We start from the raw sequence: 16,625 nt of genomic DNA on the forward strand, positions 1-16,625 counted from the left end.
TGATCTTGACGTCTTTAGAGACGGGGTCTAGCTGAGCCTGTCCATCAAATCCTGCCTGTAAACTACTGTGGGTGAGAGTGGTGCTCTTTTTGGATGAGAGCTCAGCATAGATATGAGGAGAAGATGTGAGATGACAGAGGCATAACGAGACACTGCAAGTCAGAAAAGTTCAGACAGCTCACGGTTCAACTGAGGATGTGTTGAGGTAGTTCAGAGAGAAAGAGCGGCGCCATCGTAAGAAAAGAAAACGAAGATCATGGAGAGGATTGAAGGATGGAGCGCCTGACGTGAACACGATCAAAAGAAGTACGTTTTGTTGTTTTTTTTTTAATCGAAAAAACAGGAAGTGAGACCTAAAAGAAGAGAGTCCACTCTTCTTAGGTAGTTTTGGTGTTTACATAGTTATAGAAAAGCCCTATTTTTACATTCTTATTTAAATAAACACATGCTCTAAGGCATTCAAACATAGTTAAGTGTTGGAGGGGAAATTTCAATGCCAATATTTTCCCTTTTTCTGCAAATGAATATCAGCCCCCAATATCGGTTATCGGCTTGCTTGACTACTTATGATCGGTATGGGTTTCGGCCCTGGAAAAAATATATTGGTCTATTACTGGTTAGTAGTCATCCTCCCCAGACACCATCAGGCACAACACCCCATTATGATTCATCCACATCTACCACATCTACCAAGAGGCCTCATGGATAATGATAAGTGAATCAAAAACCTTCAATAGAAAATAACAGCTTTAAAATTAAGAATACAATCACATGAGACCTTTAATGTGTTAATATTTCTTCATTATTAGAAAAACTTGACAAAGTGCCAACCATTTCTCTTCGGTAAATATTACATTTTCCTATTCATAGGCTGCCAAAGTGCTTTCACACTGACCTCATCAAACAAACGTCCTTGAAAATAAATTGTAAATCATCCATTCAGGCAGTCATTGAGTTTGCCACAAGAGAGCGGGTATGTTAATGAAATACACTTTGATGTACGATGTCTCTCCTTATCTTACACACTGCTCTGCTATTACATTCTCATTAACTGTAAATCCCCCTGAAAGTGCCTGCCATCAACACTTAGGAATCTAAATTAAAAGTAAAAGTAACACTGCTCACTTTGAAGTCAAAAAACGTGGATTATTTATTGGATGTACAAACTCTTAAAATCAGACGTGTCTTTATCTTTTCAGCTTGTTTTTGCTCTGGCTCAACTGCTCTTCCAAGCATGACTCCTCGTCATGGGGATTCCCAAGGACTTCCTGGTGTAAATAACAGCAACAGTGTAATTTTCCAGCGTCTTTGTTGCGACCTCGTGATCCCCTTGAAGCTGGATGTGCATGAAGAAAGACAGCAAGAGGTTTCCTGATCAGTTGCCCAAACTAAATCAACTGTGAAGGAACAGTGGCTCCAACCCAAGTCCCTGTCTGACTTCATTACCCTGGTTGGCTCCTGCCAATCTATGAACTTATATCATTTTGGATGCTGTATCTTTTCTTTCTCCTTCTTTATGACACTAGCCAAAGTGAGGGCTGTAATACAGATTTAATAAGCTGGAAGCGGTGGCCTCTGGCTCAGGCGTCTTCACCAAACAGTCCAAGAGAATGAGCCTCTGATATGGCAAAGATCCACCGTTAATAGTGAACAAGACCCTGATAAAGGTGGCACTAGTGTTGAAGGTGCCATTTATTGTTCTGATGGGTTCATTTTGAATCCACAAGAGTGAGTTTAAAGGATTCATAGGAATAAAACAACCTACTTATACTCCGACACTATGTTAAGTAGATATGACAGGCAGAGATGGAAAGGGTTAATAAAAGCATTAGTACCTCAGTGTGGTCAAACCTGGGCCCTGTCAGGTCAGTCTGGACCAGGGGTCTGCAACCTTTACTTTCCTAAGAGCCATTTTGCCTCAGCTCATCTGGATTAAAGTCATTCTGGAGCCACAAAATCTACTTTTCTATTACATTAGAGACTATGAAGGGTTTAAAATTCTATACATAGTTAAAATGAAGTAAATAATTATCTAAACAAGTATTTTTATTTTTACTTTTGCTTTTTTATATTTTATTTATTTATTTTATTTTTATTTATTTATTTTTTTATTTATTTTTTTGGAGGGGGGGTGGGTATGAAATCGCACTTATGATGTCTTGATTTTTTCTTTTAATAATTTTTAACAATTTCAAAAAATGTTGAAACTTCAGAAATTTACAAACATTTTTGAAATTGTCAAAAAAAAAATTTGAAAATTAAAAAACTTGAATAAAAAAATTAAAATTACAAAAACACAAAAAGCATCAATTTTAAATAATTTTAAAATAAATATAAAAATTGTAAAATAAAAGCAAATAAGAAAATGTAATCAATTTGCAAAAGTTTCAAATTTTGTGAAAGAATACTTTAAATTTGATAACATAACTCAACTTATCAATTTTTTTTGCTAATGTCCTGCCACATATCAAGCATGTTTATTAAGTCAGCATATTGTCAGTTAAATGAATCCATCCACACAGACTTAAAATCTGCATTTTCCTCCAGATTAGTCTTTTTGTAGATGTAGTTATCTTCACAGGGCTGTAAAACTTGAGGTTAGCCACAGGTGCATGGAAAGTTGGTGGGCTGTTGATGTTGTAGGAGGTGAAGTAGAGCGGTGGCAGGCTTTATTGACAGATGGGATGAAGATTTAGTTCAACTAAATGTTAACACGTGATTTTATTTTGTGTCAGTGTCTTTAATCATCAATAACCTCTGTAAGAAAAACAAAAATTCTTTATTTTAATAAAATCTTTGTGAAGCTACAAGGAGCCACTGCAAATGAGTCAGACAGCCACAGGTTGCAGACCCCTGGTCTGGACAAACCTCTGATCACACAACATCCTACTGCTTAACAGAGGTAACTACAAACCCACATAATCTGCACTAAAGTCTCCAGAGCAGACCTTTCTTCTCCTACGGATTTGGCCATGAGGTCTAATCCATGAGTCAGTGGCACAGGACAAAAGTCCAAAAACAACCAAAAAAGGCTTGAAGCCTTTCCAGAGTACGCACAGAGCTCTGTGAGAGCGTATTAACACCCATTAAGTCTGCTGCTTCAACAGTTCTCCCAAAGGACTCCCCTGTGGGCCAAGGTTGTAAGCCTGCTTGAAGTCCCAGAAGGACTTGTAGACTGGATGGGCAAACTCCCATGAGTCCTTCATCATCCCGTAAGCCTAAAGAGATGGTTCACTCTTCACTACTGGGTACAAAACATCCATTATTTAAGGTTCAATCTCTTTAAAACTCTTTTACAGACGCTTTTATTTCGTTGTTAAGTTCTGCTCACGAAACAAACCCCATGCACCAATACCAAGGGCAACTGGTCGCTGACCGGAGCCTAAATCCTCAAGCTGCTGGCGTGACAGAGGCCTGACCTTCCGCGTGACTTTTCCACTTCAGTTTTCAGTCAAATTGATTGGACTGAAATGGAACTGAGCCCAGCACTGGCAGAAATATAATCATGAAATCAATTCTATTTATGGAGAGGGTTTGACAGCCTCATGACAAAGACTTCTGAGGAGAGAAGAATGGATCAGATCCTGTCCAAACGGAGAGACAGCAAACAGCAAACAACTCTGAATAACCAGCAGACAAGACTTTAATTTATCCACACTAAAATATTCATCAGCTGCTCTGTCTGATGATACTCCTGCAGTAACACCAGGGGTGGACTGAAATGAACTTTCTGCTCAGTGAAGATGGTTAAGCTTCCTGTAGATACCAAGTTAGACTGTAATCCATCAAACGATTCAGAAATTAAAAGACAAATATTAATTTTAACCATAAAGACCACCAGCCAGTCAATAACAATTCCTAAAGGCAATGAAATAAAACTATGGGGTGAATTTCTGCTCCCAATTTTTAAATTTAACCGACGTAGTTTGAGAAATCTCCCTGAGAAAAAAAGATATTAAGTTGCACTTTTAAATGGTCCATATACATAACACAATATAAAAAACAAATAGGAAAACAAAGCCTGTTTCCTGATCATCACTGAAGCATGGATTAACTTATCATGAATGCATCACTTCATCACAAATCTTAACATTTACACTTTCTGTCTCATTTATCGAAGCTGTCACATTTCCATTTCTTCTGAATCTCGCCTTATGTTCTTTGTTTTCTCTCCTTTCCCAATCTGCCTCCGCTTGTCTTATTTTTACATTCTACGCTTGGCAGTAGTATGTGAACACAATTTGTAGGAGGTGAAACAGAAAGCTTATGTCTGAGGAATCAAGAAATGGAAACTATGTTTAGATCTGGTGTGATAAGTAGAAATACCTTCTTTGTTTTTGTGCAGTCAGAGAATACTACTCTGATTCAAAGAGGAATCCCGTCCTTGTTTGGATGATGGTACGAAAGTTAAAAAGAGGTCTGCAATAACTGGCAGTTGAGCTCATAAGTGAGAGCTGAAACTGCTGTTTGAATAACTCTAATGTTGGCAGTTGTTCTGAAATGAATCTTTACTATGGAGTAGTTAAATACCTCGACACATTATCGCTAAGGTCGAATTGAATATGGTCCAAGACACTGGGCTGGATTTAGAGAGGAAATAAAAAAGCACAGAAAGCATGTTACTTTGAGGAAATTATTGATAAGGTCCAATGGTTTTACAAATTAAATCAGAGTTATGATGTAATCACTGCTATTTATTCTAACAATAAATCAAAGATTTGGTGGGCATTGAGGCGGGTGTAGGGTCCAAGGTTCTTCCTGAGGTCTATATGAGATTTGTTGAAATGATGAGGTCATTGCACAGGTATCTCTTATTTGGTTCACGACACATTGGAGGGGTCGGTCTGGAAAACACCAAGGTCTGCCCAGAGCTCCACCTCCAGAAGGCTGACCAATCAGAGTGAAGGGGGTTTGTGGCGTGAGTAGCCCCAAAGAGATAGCAGCTAAAACAGGGGCAGGGGGAAAAAGAGAAAAGGCACGCACAGCGCACACTTGGGACTAAACAGAAAATTGAATGCTGCAATTCAGCATGTTTTTTACCTAAGAGGGAACTTTTGTGTTTTTCCAACCAGGAGAGCCCACATTTTGATCCAAACAGGCATTTCATGCATGTTTTCAAACCCAAGAGGAAAATTTGGCACAAGCATTGACTCTCAAGAAGGCAGGTTTGCACATTTTGGATTCAAAGAGGGCACTTTCAGCTCCCACAAGGCACTTTAGCACGTTTTGAGTCCTAAGAGGGCACCTTAGCTCACACTTTGACTCCCAGAAGGGCACTAAAACACATTTTTTGCTCTCAAGAAGGCATTTTAGCACGTTTTTGCCCCAAAGAGGGCACTTTAACAAATGTTTTTGACCTAGCTGAGCATGCTAGCACATGTTTATGTTCTCAAGAAGGCACTTTAGCACGTGTTTTGATTCCCAATGGGGCACTTTAGCACATATTGTGTTTCCAAGACCACACTTTAGCATATGCTTTGACTCTTAGAAGAGCACTTTAGCACATTTTGGGTCCTTAGAGGGCACTTAAGCACACATCTTGAATCCCAGGAGGGCACTTTATCACATTTTTTGCTCTCAAGAAGGCACTTTAGCATATTTCTGCCCCAAAGGGGGCACTTGAACACATCTTTTTATCCTAACAGGATACTTTAGCACATGTTTATGTTCACAAGAGGGCACTTTAGCATATGTTTTGACTCCTAGAAGAGCACTTTAGCACATTTTGAGTCCTAAGAGGGCATTGTAGCTCACACTTTGACTCACAGTAGGACACTTTAGCACATGCTTTAATTCTGAAGAAGGCACTTTAGCATGTTTTTGTCCTAACAGGACACTTTAGCACATGCTTTGACTCCTAGAAGAGCTTTTTGACATGTTTTTGTTTCCAAGAGAGCACTTCAGCACATGCTTAAATTACAAACAGGGCACTTAAACACATTTTTAGACTCCAAACAGGGTATTTTTGAACATGTCTTGACTCCCAAGAGGGCACTTTAACACAATTTTGCCCCAAAGAGGGCATTAAGCATGTTTTGAGTCCTAAGAGGGCACTTTAGCTCATACTTTGACTCTCAGGAGGGCACTTTAGTACATAGGATGAAATAAGAGTTTTCTAAAACACATCTGTACATTTGTTTTGGTAAAATTGGTCTTACAGAGCGGGATAAAGTTTTTATGAAGTTTTAGGCTTGGTCAGATTTCTAAATAAATGCTCAAAACTTCTGATCTTAAATGGAACAGATTTCACTGCTTCATCTTCATTTAATACCAGAATATCATCAATAACACAGCTCCATCCATGCACTCATGTCAAGCCTGTGTGTGTCCGTTTAAATCAGTTCATCTCCTTATCACTAGTGGGTTTATTTCACAGTAGCTCATTGGTGTGGAATAATAAAATAACAAAAACAATTTGTGACATTTATGAAATGCAAAACCAGGCATGCAAATATCCAACCACACTGGGATTAAATATACGAACGTGGCAGAGAGAATTTCAGTGGAAACAGGCTCAAAAACAAAAACACGCTAATCGACATTCAGCCGAGCTCTCTATGAATAATGCACTGAATATTTTTTGAGAAGACACTGTTGGGCATGACAAACACTCTGCACCTGTGGGTGACAATTTTGCTCGATGACAGCAGCGAGAATTCAACATGTTACAGCTGTGTAGCAGGAGACGAGTGTGGGCAAAATGCTGTCAGGTTGTGGGGAGGAGGTTTCTCTGAAGCCACAGAATCGGTTTAATGACTTTGATGATTGAAGTAAGTGATATGCAGATTATATTCCCTGAGATGGTGTAATTTATTCATATTTAGATATAAGGTCAGATATTTGATGAGGTGGTACTCCCTTTCATATCTGTAGGCGCATTATGTTACTTGGCATCATAATGATAAACCCTGACAGCATGGAAATCCCACATTTCTGAGACACAGCCTCTTACTCATCTCTTTCTTCCTGAAGAAAGTACACAGTATGAATAATTCCTGCAGTTGTTGGGCAGATCAACAACATACTTGTAGTGCAGCAGCAAGATCTGCAATTCCTATGGGCCGTGTTGTAATTTGGAGTATGACAGTGCTTTGAATAACCTATAAGCTTGGTTTTATGATCCCAACTTTAACGTACAGACAACATAACAGCTCTTTTATAGCGATAGACTAAAATGTTTTTTGGGGGGCTGATAGCCATGCTGATTATTAGTGGTCAAGGAGGCCGATAACCAATACTTGAAGCCAATATTCATTTACATTTAAAGTGGAAATATTAGTGTCAAGATTTTGAATAATACAAACTTCAATGCTTGACTTTGTTTTAACGTTTTTGAGTATATTTTTTATTAAGTAGCTGACTGCAGATCGAGCAGTGTGGCTGCATCCAAAGGGCCAAAATAACCCAGCTTTACAATGATTTATTATTGGTCAAAAAATGCGGATGCCAATATGCTTCAAAATGCTAAATATCGGAGTATCCTACTCCTTAAAAGTGAAGACAAAACAGACAGTTTAAGTTCTGGCTGTGTCAAAAGTATAATAATTGAACTATTTGCTGGAGAGGTAACCGCTTAGACAGTTAATAGTTCTGAACAAAGCATGAAGCTCCCAAGTGTTTCAGTTTTTAGTTTTACTTCCTGCCTTAGCTAAAATTGCTAGTTGCAGCTCTCTCTTCTCAGTTTGTGTCTTGTGATTTTTTTTCATCTCTTTTTTCTCGTCTTTGCATTTGGAGTGGGTCATTACCCTGTATGGTTAATTTGTGGTCGTTGACACCAAACTGGTTATGTCTTCAGTGATATTTTTTACTATTTTTGCTCCTGTGTTTGTCTGGAGATCCTATATGTCACTATGGCTGCATTGTTTACATATGAAATCAGCTGTTAGCAGCCTGTAGCATGTCAATGCTAACTGGTGCAAGGCCTGATGTTTCCCCACAAGGTGAGGAGAAGGAGGTAAGGACGACGTGCTGGTTCTCAGGTGTGAGCTAAGAAGTGACAACATCGACCTGTCCTTCCATCCATAGTTATTGGGAACGTGAGATGGACAAGCTAGCTGTGCTATCCCAGCAACAGAGGGAATACCAGAAGGCAGAGTAGCATAATGCTATTCACAGACATGGCTAACAGAGCTAACATCAGACACCAACACCACATTGGAAGAGCTTCACCTGCTGTGAGCAGACAGGATCCAGGAGACAGAGACTGAACAGACTGCTGAGGAAGCTCAGTCCTGGACCCTGTGGAGGTGGAGGCTGGGATAAAGTTTTTTCTTTTTTCTTTTCAAATTGGACGAGAAGGGTTATCGTTCAACTACAGAACTCCATTTAAAAAGCATGGGCTTTAATTTGTCTTTTTCCTCATTCACCACTCCAGGTCACTCTCCGTCTCTGGTATTTTACGCTCAGGCCTGACAGAGGTTTTCCCTTCCTCTAACCTGGTCCCCGCTCACATCACTCCTGCTGCACTGTCAGACGCCCTAAGTGTTACTATGTATGGAGGACCAGCTGGAGTGACATGGTCACCTGTCACATTTCTCTCTCCCTCTCGTCCCGTCTTTCCCCAGTGGTGCACCTGTGACTGTTGCCACAGCAACCGTCACCTGTTGACTGCTGGGGTTTCTGGTGATGGGGTCAAAATCATCCGCACCTGCAGCTGAGAAGCCGTCTGTCAAGTCAACACCTGCCATCAGACTCTGGGTGCACCCCGGCTCCGGCGGACCTCCAAAGAAATGAGTTGTTAAGTCGCTTCAGGTTTTTTTTTTTTTAAAGGCGTTTGTCTTTTGATTTCCTGAAGGATTCCTCTGAGGTCTGCCAAGACTCCCTCTGCTTTTGAAGAATGTGTGTCAGTTTATGATGTGCAGCATCTCCAGGAGGTGCATGGAGTAAAATCCGTGCAGATATTAGTCAAATGGTGAAACAGGAGAAGGGATTATTGACTGGAGAGAGATGTTAGACAGCCTGCTAACATTTTTTTACTACTCACTATTAGTTACTACTCTTTCTACTGTAACTCAAATCAAGCACAGGGCCAAACTGGCTTTTGTAGACAGAGGATTTCCCTGAAGAGGTAGAAAATAGAGAGCCTCATTCAAAATCTCCTCTCCGTATTTGTGCTGCTGATGACTAAAGGCTTTGGTACTGATACAGGTACGATGCTTAGTTATTTTGTTGTCTTAAATCACAAGTAGTTAAATGCTGCCAGTCAAAAGGCCAAAATAAAATACGTCCTGTGTGTAGGAAGGTAAAGGTGTTTACAAAAACTTCAGAGTAGGGGTGCAACAATGCAAACAAAAGCATCGACAACGTGTTTCCATTATCAATGCACTGTGCTGCATCATTCCTGTATTAGTTTCCCTTCAGTTGATTTGTCTTCTTCCTTTTTGTTGGATTACTTAGCTGTTAGCAACTAGCTGAAGGTGCATTACCGCCACCTACTGGACTGGAGTGTAGATTACCTGGTAGGGCTGAACGATTATAGGAAAAGATTGAATTGCGATTTTTCTGGCAGATATTGTGATTTCAATTCAATTTACGATTTTCTTCAAATCAAGCTTTGGGATATTCACCTGTAGGGCTGAACGATTTTAGGAAAAGATCTAATTTTTCTGGCAGATATTGCAACGATTTTTTAATCATCAATAGTGATGATAAATAATTTGTTTTCATCAATTTCTACTCCTAAACAGAGGCTTTGTGTTGTTGACCTGCTTAACAGCACTTTTAACATATAGATTGTCTACAGATTTGTAAAACAGAATGTGTATGATACTTGACACAACAGATTCTGAGTCAGTCAGGAGCGCTGCAAAAAAATGCTGCTTTGGCGATCTCAAAATTGCATTGTCTAAAATTTACTTTTTGTCTGTTCTGATGGTCACTGCGTCAGATCACATGATCAGACTTATATCATAAACTCCTGCTGTGTGTTAACTCCCAGAAATGATAGACAACGTGGTTTATTATGATTAACTTTTGCTGCACAGGCCTCTTCATCCTCACAGTGTCTCTCTGTTAGAGCTGGTATCTCATTAAGCAAAATCAAAGCATCAAAACAAACACGAAAAGTGAAATCACAGGTCACAAAGCCTCGACAATAAGCTGTTAGAGGCTGAATAGCTCTGTTGAGCTGAGGTGATAAAGGTTTGTGGAGTTATCAAGTGACCTCTTTCATAACAAGCGGTCATGTAATCCATTATGTGTTAAACAACACTGATGAAAGCTGCTTCAAAGAGCAGCTTAACACTCATTACTCACCACCACAACAAGTGTCTGTTAAAGCCGTACCCTCTGTTGGTTACCATGACATGGTAAGAGAGGTATTATAGTGAGACAGAAGTGCCTTTGAGAGTCTGTTTGATATGACTGCGTTTAAAGACGTGGTTAAAACTGGAGTGACACAGACAGCATGTTTCACCCTTCACTCCTGTTTCCCACCTTTTCAGCCTCCTCACCTCACTTTCAGTCAATCCTCCTGTTTCCTTCCCCCTAACCCTCAGTCTCTTTGTCAAGCTCCCCTCCCATAGTCCCCTCTGCCCCCCTCTGTACTGACCTGGCCCAGGGCTGATCTGGTTGTCATAGAGGTGGATGTCATCTCCGCAGGCGATCGGCGAGTCCTGTCCCTCCTCTCGGCCCTCGCTGCCCTCCTCCTGCTCCACCTCCCGCTGCTCTGGGGACACAACAGCACAGGGTCACCTCCTGGACCTCAGCGGCTGACCAAAACTCACCCGTATCACAGTCAAAGCGGCCGTCCAGGAAGTCCAGAGATCCGACAGCTACATAACAGACTATCAGAGTTATGAAGCTCATCTTAAAGTCAATTAATCTAAAAGTTAGAACATTTCCTGCCTTTTTATTGCTGTCATCAATCAATCCCCTTCATGAATACTTTGCTATCCAGAAACTTTATAACAGGACATCCTGTAATTTATAAGTGCACACATCTTTTAGTCATAATGTGCTGGTATGAATATTGATGGATGTTGTGAAAAAGTAAACCCCAATTGTTTCCAACCGCTCTTTCTCTTTTTTTCTCTTTTTTAATCCTCATTTTTGTAGCCTGTCATTGGTGTTTTTACTTTTCTGGTTCCTGTTGAAACCATGGTCGCATTGTTTACACATGACATTTCACCTGTTAGCAGCCCGTAGCATGTTGATGCTAACTGGTGCTAGGCCCAATGTTCTCGGGGAGCTGAGGACAATGAGCCAGGAAGAGATGGAATCAACCTGTCCCTCCATCCATCGCTATGGGGAATGTGGGATGAATCTCTGGTGAAATGGCCTAGCAAGCAGCGCTAACCCAGCACCAGAGAGCAGAGTCGCATCATGCTACTCACAGACATGGCTAGCAGACACAAACACCACATTGCAATGATTTGGACAGGATACAAGAGAATGAGGCTGAACAGACTGGTGAAGAAGCTCAGTCCTGGAGCCTGTGGAGGTGGAGGCTGGCTGGAGAATGATAGACGGTTGTTTCTAGTTGACACTTATTATGTGACAATGTTACGAGGGGAATATTCAGCTCGGTGCTGGACCTTCACCCTGCGAGAGCCTGCCTGCTGGATTTCGCTTGGATTACTGAAAGATTTGGGGTTTAGAAGTCTAATTCTTGGAGACTTGTTGGATTTTTGTGTTTTTTGGTTGGTTGGACCACTGGAAGAATGATGGGTGGCAAGAATTTGAATTAATTTGTTTGGTTTTTTTCCTTTCTGGGATTTACGGATGGTGGGACAAAGGAAAAATGGAGTGTTGCAAAGGCAAGGACCTCCAAAAACTTGGGTACAATCAAAAGTTGACAACGGCTTTTGGACAGTTTCTACTTTGGTATTTTGTTTGGAGTCGATTTTGTGTTGATTTTTTAGTGGAAAAACATTTAATTTGATCTCCAATTAAATGTTGTAAAGGTGCTGAGTGCTTTTTGCGATCGTTTTTTTATCACTGAAAACGGGTTACGAGTCTGAGTCAGAGTATCATCTAAAAAGAAACCCCTAAAGCATTTTAAACAGCCAGGGAGTTAAGCAGTTTGTCACAATTACACTATTCTATTTATATATTCTTGAATTTTTTCTCTATATAATTTTTTGTATTACTGCTGTGACTCTGAACTTCGCTTCAGGAATTAAAGAAGTACATTCTTTTATATTTTTTTCTATTATAGTAAAATCCTGTCAGAATAGAGCTCAGCATAAACAACATATCATTAGAGTAAATCATGCTTTTTCGATGACAGTTTATCTGTGAGCCAACAAACTATCCTGACTCTGTTGGAAACATCTGAAACTTCAAATAAAATAAAATTAATTCTAAGAAAATTATATTTTATCATCTTTTGACATGTCTACAAGCTTACCTGTCAAATACAACGATGCTGCTGTAAAAATACAATCTGTTTAGCAAGTAAATTAAAAAAGGTTTTCACAGCCAGACAAAGTTAAAAACAGATTTGTTTATAAATTAGTTCAAGAAGAAAAGAAATTTCTCTTTCTGCAGTAGCTGAAAGGATTGCTTTAACTTGTGAAATTTTCATAAACTCAGGTTTTATATATTTGCATTTCTTAATTTAAATATAATAGTTATTACAATGTTTTCTCCCCAGTTCGTTTTGGAAATCACTTCTTGACTAAATATATTAATTACCAATAAATAACCTTAGTGTTAAATGATGTGTAATAGAACATTTCTATGTGGCGCCTCCTCCGTCCGTCTCTTGTAAAGAGGTAAAAAAAAATTCTCACAGAATCTTGTGGGAAAATTGGTTAAATTTTCTGCCACTGCTTGTTGTGATGTGAGGACGAGCACTTGATGACTCAGCAGGGTTTCAGCACGTTTTCTTCTCTCGGTGTGTAATAGACAGGATTTTGTATGGAAAAAAAGCCCGCAGCTTGTTTGTGTGACTCATCCAATTCTCTCTCATCCTGACACAGCAGCCTCTTAAATCCAACCCAACAGCCACCAGTCAGCTCCAGGATCTCATCCTGATGCCACTAGAACAATATCCCATCCTCGTGCTCTTTATCCGCTGACCTTATCTGCGTGAGCCCCCCCTTAAATTCAGTTCATTCAGTTTGTCCTGCGCCAGGATCATCTCTCTGCGATTGACATTATTTGAACCTGAGTGTGTTGTCGCTTCGCCTGCATCCCTCTGTGTTTCAGACTCACCGGCTGCGCTTTGACTTTCAAATCACCTCCAAAGAAAACAGCCGCTGCAGGGTCCCAGAGTCACATTTAAGGGAAAGGCACAAAAGTTTTCTCTTTTATTACTTTGCTGCTGTTTGGAAATTCCTTCATTACCTGCACTCACCACTGCGTTTAATACTTGGTTTTTATATTCTCAGTGGCAGACTGTTGCTGTGGAGAATTGACTACAGCAAAGGATGCCGCTCTGTTTACAGACTCTGGGGGAAAAACCAAAACCATTTTCAATAAGCTGAAAGAAATCTAGAGACTGGATGTTGGTTTCTTCACTATAACCCTTTTATAACCCTTTTTTAATAACTTTATATTAATTGAATTTTCTGGCCAACCTACAGTATGTAAATCCTGTTTTTACATCCTGAGTCTGAAGACTCTGGCGATCGAAATGTGCATTTGTTGCAAAAAAAAGTGAAAAATCAAGCCAAAAAAAAAAAATTGAGCAACTGAAAAGGTTTAGCTGAAAATGACCTGAAACTGCTTTTTGGGGTTTTCTTCTATCATCAAAACACAATGGCCCAAACAGCATGTTGTGATGATGCAAGCAAAAACTGAATCCAGCTGAAAAAAGTCCAACATGCGTGCAGTCTGGACGTATTTCAATATTTTTGGTAAAGACCCTCAGATAGTGATTAGCAAGGCGCGTAGTGCACGCACGGGAAACAATCCAGGCCAGATAGACACAGAAAACGCTTGGAGACAGAGAAACTCACAGTGCAGAGGAAAGGTCCTTGTTACATTTTGGGTAGTGTTACAATTTGGGTCGTTGTCAAATCTTGAGTAGGGTTTCATTTTGGGTCGCCTTTACATTTTTGGACATCACATTTTTAGTCGTTAAATAAGATAAGATAAGATAAGATAAGATAAGATATACTTTATTGATCCCCGGAGGGAAATTCATGTTGTTTGGGCTCTCTTCCAAGCAAAGAATTGTACACTCTGATGGCTGCAGGGAGGAATGATCTTCGGTACCTCTCGGTCCTGCAGCGCACAGAGGTAAGACGTAAATTCTGAGTCATCTTTACGTTTTAGATTGTGCTCCATTTCTGGTCCTTGTTAGATTTTGGATCTTTACATTTTGAGTGGTTGTTACATTTTGGGTCGTCTTTTCATTTTGGGTAGTGTAAAAGTTTGGGCTGTTGTTACATTTTGGTTCTTTACATTTTGGTTCTTTACATTTTGAGTGGTTGTTACATTTTGGGTCATTACATTTTGGGTTATTGTCACATTATGAGTCCTTGTTAAATCTTCACTAGTGTTTCATTTTGGGTTGTCTTTACATTTTGGGTTGTTACATTTTGGGAAGTGTTACATTTTGGGTTGTTGTTACATTTTGGGTCGTCTTTACATTTTGGGGTTGTTACATTTTGGATAGTCTTTACATTTTAGGTTGTCTTTACATTTTGGGTCGTCTTAACACTTTGGGTCGTTGTTACATTTGGGGGCGTTGTTACATTTTGCGTCATCTTTACATTTTGGGTTGTTAAATTTTGGGTCATCTACTTTTTGGGTCGTGTTACATCTTGGGATTGTCTTTACATTTTGGTCGTCTACATTTTGGGTTGTTGATACATTTTGAGTTGTTAAATTTTGGGTCGTCTACGTTTTGGGTTGTGTTACATCATGGGATTGTCTTTACATTTTGGGATTGTCTTTACATTTTGCGCTGTCTTTACATTTTGGGTCGTCTACATTTTGGGTTGTGTTACATTTTGGGATTGTCTTTACATTTTGAGTTTTGTGTCGCATTTTGGGTCGTCTTTACAGTTTGGGTAGACATTACATTTTGTGTCATTACATTTTGGGTCGTCATTATATTTTGGGCTATGTAACATTTTGGGTCAATACATCTTGTGTCATTACATTGTGTGTCTTGTTACATTTTGGGTTGTTGTTCCATTTTTGGTGTTTTTTAGGTTTTGGGCTCTAACACAAAATCTTGTTTCTCCTGTTTTCTTTTTAACACACACGGCAGAGTTCCACGCTGATGCATGCACAGACACACAAGCACGTTAGTGCACACTGATGAGCACACTTATTCTTTGAAGCATTAATATTAATTTATGCACAAGCAATGACTTGATTTTAGTGAGGTTAGTACACAGCCATAACTAACGACACAACTGTACTAATAACTGGCAGAATAACTTCTTTCAGTGTTTCTGTTTTTGGCCTTGATTTCCTTTTTTTTGGTTTTCTGTTTCAGCCAAGAAATTTCATTTTGGTGCATCTTTAATAAATGTGCAGACAGTTTAACTCTTAACTCCCCAAAGAGCAGTAAAGCAAATAAAAATTAAATCCTGTTCAGAGCCAGTTGGCTCTCGTTCTCAGCGAAGCCCTGGTTGTGGTGTTTCTCCGTCTAAAACAAAGCATCAGTCATGAGCACAAAACTCAATGCCAGAAGAAATCCCCTAAAGATAAAACTCTTCCAACTTGATAACTAACTTCTTAATATTAACCACTTTGAGAGCTGATAATCTTATTCAAAATGAAGGTCATGGAAAGGTACCAGTATGAGAATAACTCTAATTAAAATCTGTTCAAAGCGGCTCATAGCACTCAAAAGTCAATCTGCATTCTATCACTGAGTCATTTCAATCATAGATCGTGTTATTGGTGCAGCAGTGATTGCTTCAGATGCAACATGTAGAAAAGGAACAGAGGAAGAGGGGACGAGGGGGAGAGATGGATATTTGATATGAAAACACTAAATGATTGATGTGCTTCCTTCAAACGGTGCGCAGCGATCTGCAGCGGCCTTTCAGGTTTGTTTGTAGCTGTGACACACAAAAACACTTCAGCGCCACAAACAGCAGCTAAGAGAGCATGTTTGCATCTTTAAAGGTGGTTAAAATTTTATGTTGTGTGTGCTGAGAGTTCCTGTGAGAAGATACACAGCACGGTGACAGCTGCTGTCACTGCGGCTACAGAAAACATTCGATTTCATAGAGAGAGGCGGAAACAGTCGATTATTGTTTGCTAGATATCTATAATATACCAAAGACCAAAGTGTTCATGTTATCTAAGCAGAAAAAATTGGTCTAGAGCAGGGGTCTGCAACCTTTACTTACATAGGAGCCATTTTTCCTCAGCTCACCTGGATTTGTCTTTCTGGAGATTCTACTTTATCTTCATAATCAAGACTTTAAAGTGTATAAAACTTCAATTAATAATTAAAATCAAGTGATTTATTGTCTTAACAAGATTTTTGAATTTATGTAATTGTAGATTTGATTTCTCAGTTTTTTAATCATTATTAATAAATCTGAGAAAAAAAATCAAAATATTCGGACTTTCCTAAAATTGTTAAAAATTTTGAAATAAGCAAAGATTCTAAAAAATTTGAGATTTCAAAAAATTTAAAATTTAAAAATATTTTGAAAGTGCATGAATTTGTGAAAATGTTTTTTATTTCAAAAGTTTGCAAAAATAGC

General features: G+C 39.3%; 1 protein-coding gene across 5 annotated transcripts in view; it reads right to left on the reverse strand.

The window, feature by feature from the left end:
• slc4a11 (solute carrier family 4 member 11) overlaps window positions 1-16,625 on the reverse strand; it is a 176,548-nt gene that overhangs the window by 77,244 nt on the left and 82,679 nt on the right. For 3 of the 5 annotated variants that reach the window (XM_074692075.1, XM_074692073.1, XM_074692074.1), the window contains exon 3: window positions 10,550-10,666. In XM_074692075.1, coding sequence (XP_074548176.1) covers window positions 10,550-10,666 — 117 coding nt within the window. The remainder of the gene's footprint in view (window positions 1-10,549; window positions 10,667-16,625) is intronic. The other 2 variants (XM_074692077.1, XM_074692076.1) reach the window with 1 other exon arrangement.

This window comes from Halichoeres trimaculatus, unplaced genomic scaffold (genome assembly GCF_033239565.1).
Source record: "Halichoeres trimaculatus isolate MK-OKI-2021-1 unplaced genomic scaffold, fHalTri1.1 fHalTri1_scaffold_17, whole genome shotgun sequence".
NCBI lineage: Eukaryota > Metazoa > Chordata > Actinopteri > Labriformes > Labridae > Halichoeres > Halichoeres trimaculatus.